The sequence below is a fragment of the Physeter macrocephalus genome, chromosome 21 (assembly GCF_002837175.3).
Source record: "Physeter macrocephalus isolate SW-GA chromosome 21, ASM283717v5, whole genome shotgun sequence".
In the NCBI taxonomy this organism is placed as follows: Eukaryota; Metazoa; Chordata; class Mammalia; order Artiodactyla; family Physeteridae; genus Physeter; species Physeter macrocephalus.
In genome coordinates, this window is record NC_041234.1 from 96,642,605 (window position 1) to 96,648,536 (window position 5,932).

A 5,932-nucleotide genomic window follows, 5' to 3' on the forward strand; every position below is an offset into this window, starting at 1 on the left:
CCCAGCCGCTCCACGGCACGTGGGATCTTCCCGGACTGGGGCGCGAACCCGGTTCCCCTGCATCGGCAGGCGGACGCGCAACCATTGTGCCACCAGGGAAGCCCTATAATTACTTTTTATCATCACACTGGATTATAATTTCCTGTCTGCTTGTGTTCCTTACTTGTCTATGAATGATTGGGAGCCCAGGGTCTATATATTTGTTAGTTGTTCTATCTCTAATGCCTAGAACATAGCTAAGTGTTCAGTAAGTATTTGTAGAATAAAATTAGACCACTGTTTCCCAAACTTGTTTTCAGAATAGTGTTCCCCAGAATATTAAAAGAGATGCCATGAAAAATGAACTCTGTAGTTAAATAGGGAAATGCATTTTGAATTTCTAAGAGGACATATATGCTTTATTATACTGCCCTGAACTTGATAGTCATGGTTCCCAAATGCCAGTGTGCTCAACCCCATAAATTTTAGATTCAGTGAATGGGGCCAAGGAATCTATTGTTTAAAAAATGCCCCAAGTGATTCTCATGTGAAGCTAAATTTGGTATACACTGGTATACAATGATTACAAAGGTTGTTATAATATGTAATGCATTTGGAATAGTGCCTAGCACATAGAAGTGCTATATTACTGTTAATTGCTGCTGTTGTTGATGTTGTTGTCATTATAGTTATATATGACAGTGAAACACATTTCTATGGCATATTTGTTAACATTTCACAAAACTTAGTTTGACAAAGGCTGAATTAAGCAAGAACTTCAGTGCCACCTGTGTATTGATGACACCCAAATCTCTGTCTTTAGCCCTGACTTCTTCTGATCTCAAGACTTGACTCTCCGATTGCCTGTTGGACATTTTTATATGGATGCTGTGCAAACACCTCAAAAAATCTTGAAAATCCCAAACCTGTACCTCCCTTTTATATTTCCTATTGGCATCACCATCCCCTTGTCAGCCATGCTAGAAATCTTGAAATCAACTTTATTTCCTTTCTTCCTCATCCCTCACATCCACTCACCAAATCCTACTTGTCCCACTTCAGAAGTGGCCCTCAAATCCATCCCTCCATTTCTGGAATAAGCCATGCCTTTTCTATATGCTACCTCTTCTACCTAAGCCTTGCTTCTCTGCTTAGCAAATTGCTATTTTTAAATGTCACTCTTCCACTTCCCCCTCCCCCATCCAACAGCTGCCAACCCGAGAAGCCTTCCCCAGCTAGTCTGAACAGAAGAACTTGTTCTGTGGTCTTGTCCCAGAGCACTTTGTATGTAACTTTATTATAGCACTTATCACTTTGTGCTTACCTCCGTAGCCTCAGCTCAAGTCTTTCTCTCCCACTAGCATGCGAACTACTTAAGAGCAGATGCCATATGTGAGTCATCCTATCTCCCAACACTTGATTAGTGTCTGGCACATAGTAGGGGTTCACATTATTTCAGTGAATTTAAACAACTAAGAAAGTCTAAAATTAACACTTTTTTTTTTCTCTTTGTACAGAGATTAGTACTGAAGAGCAGCTAAGGCTCCTGCAAGAGGAGAAGCTTTGCAAAATCTGTATGGATAGAAATATTGCTGTAGTTTTTATTCCTTGTGGACATCTGGTCACTTGTAAACAGTGTGCTGAAGCAGTGGACAAATGTCCCATGTGCTACACAGTAATTACTTTCAAGCAAAAAATTTTTATGTCTTAATCTAACTGCAGTAGGCGCGTTATATTCTTATTACCCTGATTGAATGTGTGATGTGAACCAACTTTAAGAAATCAGCATTGAATTCCATTAGCATTTGCTACCAAGTAGGAAAAAAATGTAAACTGTGATGTTATAGTTAGCAATCTAAAATTTGAATTTCTGGATTTTTCAGGATTTTAGCTGTATTATCTGTCCTATTTTTTCACTGTTATTTAATTGAAACCCTAGACTAAGAAGCATCATATTATTATAACTGATCACAATGTGTATTTGGAGTACACTGACTTAGATTTCTAAATGTAAGTGAATTAATCAACTGACTTTTTCATCCTTTTTAGATAGGCTTAACAAATGGAGCCTTCTTTGTAAACATACAGATTAGAGTTAATCTCCCCAATCACATAATTTGTTTTGTGTGAAAAAGGAATGAACTATTCTACACTGGTAGAAAGATAGAGATTATCTTTAGATGTTTGTGTTTTAGGATTTTGTCCATTTTCTTTTAAAATTATACACATGTACTTGGGTGGATGATTTTTAAAAATGATTTTGCCATTGTTAAAAGGGTATTTAATGATTGAATACCATCTAGCCTGCATGTACTGACATGGAAAGACGTCAAAGGTATATTAAGTGTAAAATCAAGTGGCAAAACACTGTGTATAGAATGAGCCAAGTGAGGTGTGTGTGTTTTATATACGTATAGAACAGAAGATTTGGAAAGATAGGCACCAAACTGTTAAATGTGGTTTCTTTGGGCGGGGGGATGGGTCCCAGAGGGGCTTTACAGGGAGGGACCTTTCACTTTCTACTTTTTTAATTTTGTTCTGTTTGAATTTTTTATAAGTCTGTATTACTTTTGTAATCAGAATTTTTAGAAAGTATTTTACTGATTTAAAGGCTTAGGCATGTTCAAACGCCTGCAAAACTACTTACTGCTCAGCTTCAGTTTTTCTAATCCAAGAAGGCGGGGCAGTTAACCTTTTTGGTGCCAATGTGAAATTTAAATGTTTATGTTTTTCCTGCTTTGTGGATGAAAAATATTTCTGAGTGGTAGTTTTCTGACAGGTAGACCATGTCTTCTCTTGTTTCAAAATAAATATTCCTGATTTTGTAAAATGAAATATAAAATATGTCTCAGATCTTCCAATTAATTAGTAAGGATTCATCCTTAATCCTTGCTAGTTTAAGCCTGCCTAAGTCACTTTACTAAAAGATCTTCGTTAACCCAGTATTTTAAACATCTGTCAGCTTATGTAGGTAAAAGTAGAAGCATGTGTGTACACTGCTCGTAGTTATAGTGACAGCTTTCCATGTTGAGATTCTCATATCATCTTGTATCTTAAAGTTTCATGTGAGTTTTTACCTTTAGGATGATTAAGATGTATATAGGACAAAATGTCAAGTCTTTACCTAAGTTTTTTGTTTTCTTGTCTAGTAATAGTAGTAGATACTTCTGAAATAAATGTTCTCTCAAGATCCTTAAAACCCTCTTGGAAATTATAAAATATTGACAAGAAAAGAAGAATAGTTGTTTGAATATTAAAGAGAAAATAAAACTTGAATAAGAATCCGTATATATTAAAAAAGAAAATGAAAGTTTAAAAATGCTTCATAGAACACCCAGACAAAGATTCTCACAACAACCTGTTGTAGAGGTGAGTGAGGCATTTTACTGTAGAGAAAAGTTTGAGAGTGGAACTGTTAAAAGTTATATTTTTGTTGTATTTTCTAAGAGAAAGAGTACTATGGTCTCTTAACCTCTGTTGATTACTACTTTGATATTCATTTAAAGCACTGCAAATTTAAATGAGAATTTTTAAAATCAAATAATGACTGCCCTGTTTTTGTTTTACTATGTAAATCCTCAGTTCTTTACCTTTGCACTTTCTTCTACTTAGGTTTAGTTATATATTCATTAAGTTAAGTTTTACATGTATAGTCTAAGCTTTAAATTTAAACTTAAATTACAAGGGGAGAAAAGTGTTAAAGTTTTAAAAATGTGGTTTCCAGGACACGTCAGCTCCAAGTCAGGTAGTTAGTTCAATCTAGTTGTTGGCCAAAGACTGAATTGTTTTAACATAAGGCTTTTCCAGTTCTGGAAGCCTCAGTTCATTAAAACTCTTTTAAAACTTGTATGTTTAGAGTTAAGCAAGACCTTTTTTCTCCCCGTGAGTTATGAAATTTAATGCATGAAGCTGATGTGGCTAACAAGTTTAAGAATTGTTTAGAAATGCTGTTACTTCAGGTTCTTAAATCACTCAGCACTCCAACTTCTAATCAAATTTTTAAAGACTTACAAATGTTTGTCTTTGTTTGCACTATGAAAAGCCCTGGATCCTTCCCATCTAATTGTGAAAAGAATGTTCACTTGCAAGGTCAAAAATATAGCCAGATCCAAATCTCTGCCTCCCCCTTCCCAAAATAGTTCTCAGTATCTACATGTAGACATTCCTTTTCTGTATGAAGTTCACTCTAAGATTTCAAAAGGCACCACCTATTTTACTACATTTTCGTCATGCGAAGAGTCAGGTTGTTTTGTAATAAATAATTATCTTTATTCGTAATTATCTGGTGTGCTGATCAAAAGCCTTGTCCTAACTTTTGAGAAATGGGTTTAGTGTTTATAAAATAAATTCCAATTTATTAATTAGTAGCTTTGTATTGCCTTTCCTACTAGATTTTTTGTTTTGTTTTTTCTTTCCCTTTGGTGTGGGGCTAAGATGGGGTAGGATGGACGTAGTGAATGTATATAATGTGATTTGGCCCTGTGTGTTATGATCTTTTGTTGTATTATTTAAATGTTGGTAGTTTTTTTCCTGTTTTCATTTTAGTGGATAAAACTGGTATTTTGAACTCTGAATGGAGACTACCACCACAGCATTAGTTCCACGTATCGTACCCTTTAGACCAAAATCATTCTTTTATTTCCTGCTCACCCAGTTGTTGAATATGGGGAAAAGGGGTGGAGGGGTGGGAGAAGTAGGATAGGTTGTGTATCATTTCCATTAGAGAAATAAAACAGGAGGGAATATTTGACAAATATGGTTATTTTTAGCCAAATCTGCTTTAAAAAAGAAAAAAAGAGGTAACCATTTCTTCATCTGTGAAATGAGAATAGTACGTGTCTACAAAAGTTATGAGTTCAAGGAGGCCATATGTGTAAAATACCTGTTATAAATGTTAATTCCCTACCTAACACTCTTTTACCTTCCGTGGATATGCCTTGACTCTGGGAATGTGGGCTAAAGCGTAGATGATAACTCTTTCAGTGACTCTTACTCATTTTTTTGGTTATTTGTCATAGTCAAGTTGCAAATTACAATGAACAAGTAGGTCAAGTCCTTAAAAATATTTAAATTCCTGTTTTAATAACTTGGAAAAAATATTCTTACCAAATTTAGTTGAGCTTTCCTAATAGAAACAGTTGACTTATTCCCACTTTCATAATCAGTTTCAGTTTGACTCTTGTACACTTAGCACAATGTGAATTTCATTTGCAAGATAATAGAATCATAGGGTGTCAGAGCTAGAAGAGACCTTAGTATCTAAATTCATCCCTCTTGTTTTACAGATAAGGCAACTGAGGCTGAAAGGTGAAATGATTTGTTCAAAGCTATATAGCTAATAAGTGATAGCCCAGACTGGGACATAGTTTGACGGTGAAAAACTTCAAGCTACCTCTCCAGGGAGGTCTCAGATGTTTATTTTTTCTTGTATACCATAACCTTCACTACATATTAAATGATACTTTATAACTAATACAATAGGACAATCTTAAATACATATAGCTTCAAATTGTACAATACTACATTAATGTTTGGGTGGTAAGATTCTATTTTGAAGTCTAAAGTTTGCAGAAATGCATATAGATTTTTGGCATTTATTACATTCTTGTGTATCATTGATGTAACATTTAAAATTACTATATATTTTGTCATTCTGTCTATACTTAGCAACAAATTTGCATTTTTTTATTTGATGTAACAAAGGCTTTAATGTAATTTTTGTTAGAAGAGTTTGCATTTTTTTCATTACTGTTATACTTTATCTAACCTGACAAAATGACTGATTCTTATGTCATCGTATTAGTGTTGTGAATAATCATGTGAAATGTGTGAGAGAGAGTACTATATTTGTGAATATAATTTTATGGCTGTTTTCATTTAGTAGAAATCTTTCCATCAGTATGGAAAACTAAGAAAATTGCTTTCTACTGTAAAATCTGGCAGTCATCATAGA

At 34.5% G+C, this 5,932-nt stretch overlaps 1 protein-coding gene across 6 annotated transcripts in view; it reads left to right on the plus strand.

Annotated features, from left to right (window-relative positions):
* The window catches only part of XIAP (X-linked inhibitor of apoptosis), a 45,147-nt gene extending 39,215 nt beyond the window's left edge, over window positions 1-5,932 (plus strand). For 5 of the 6 annotated variants that reach the window (XM_007110955.4, XM_007110958.4, XM_007110956.4 and 2 more), the window contains one exon: window positions 1,497-5,932. In XM_007110955.4, coding sequence (XP_007111017.1) covers window positions 1,497-1,690 — 194 coding nt within the window. In that variant the 3' untranslated portion in view covers window positions 1,691-5,932. The remainder of the gene's footprint in view (window positions 1-1,496) is intronic. The other variant, XR_003677800.2, reaches the window with a different exon arrangement.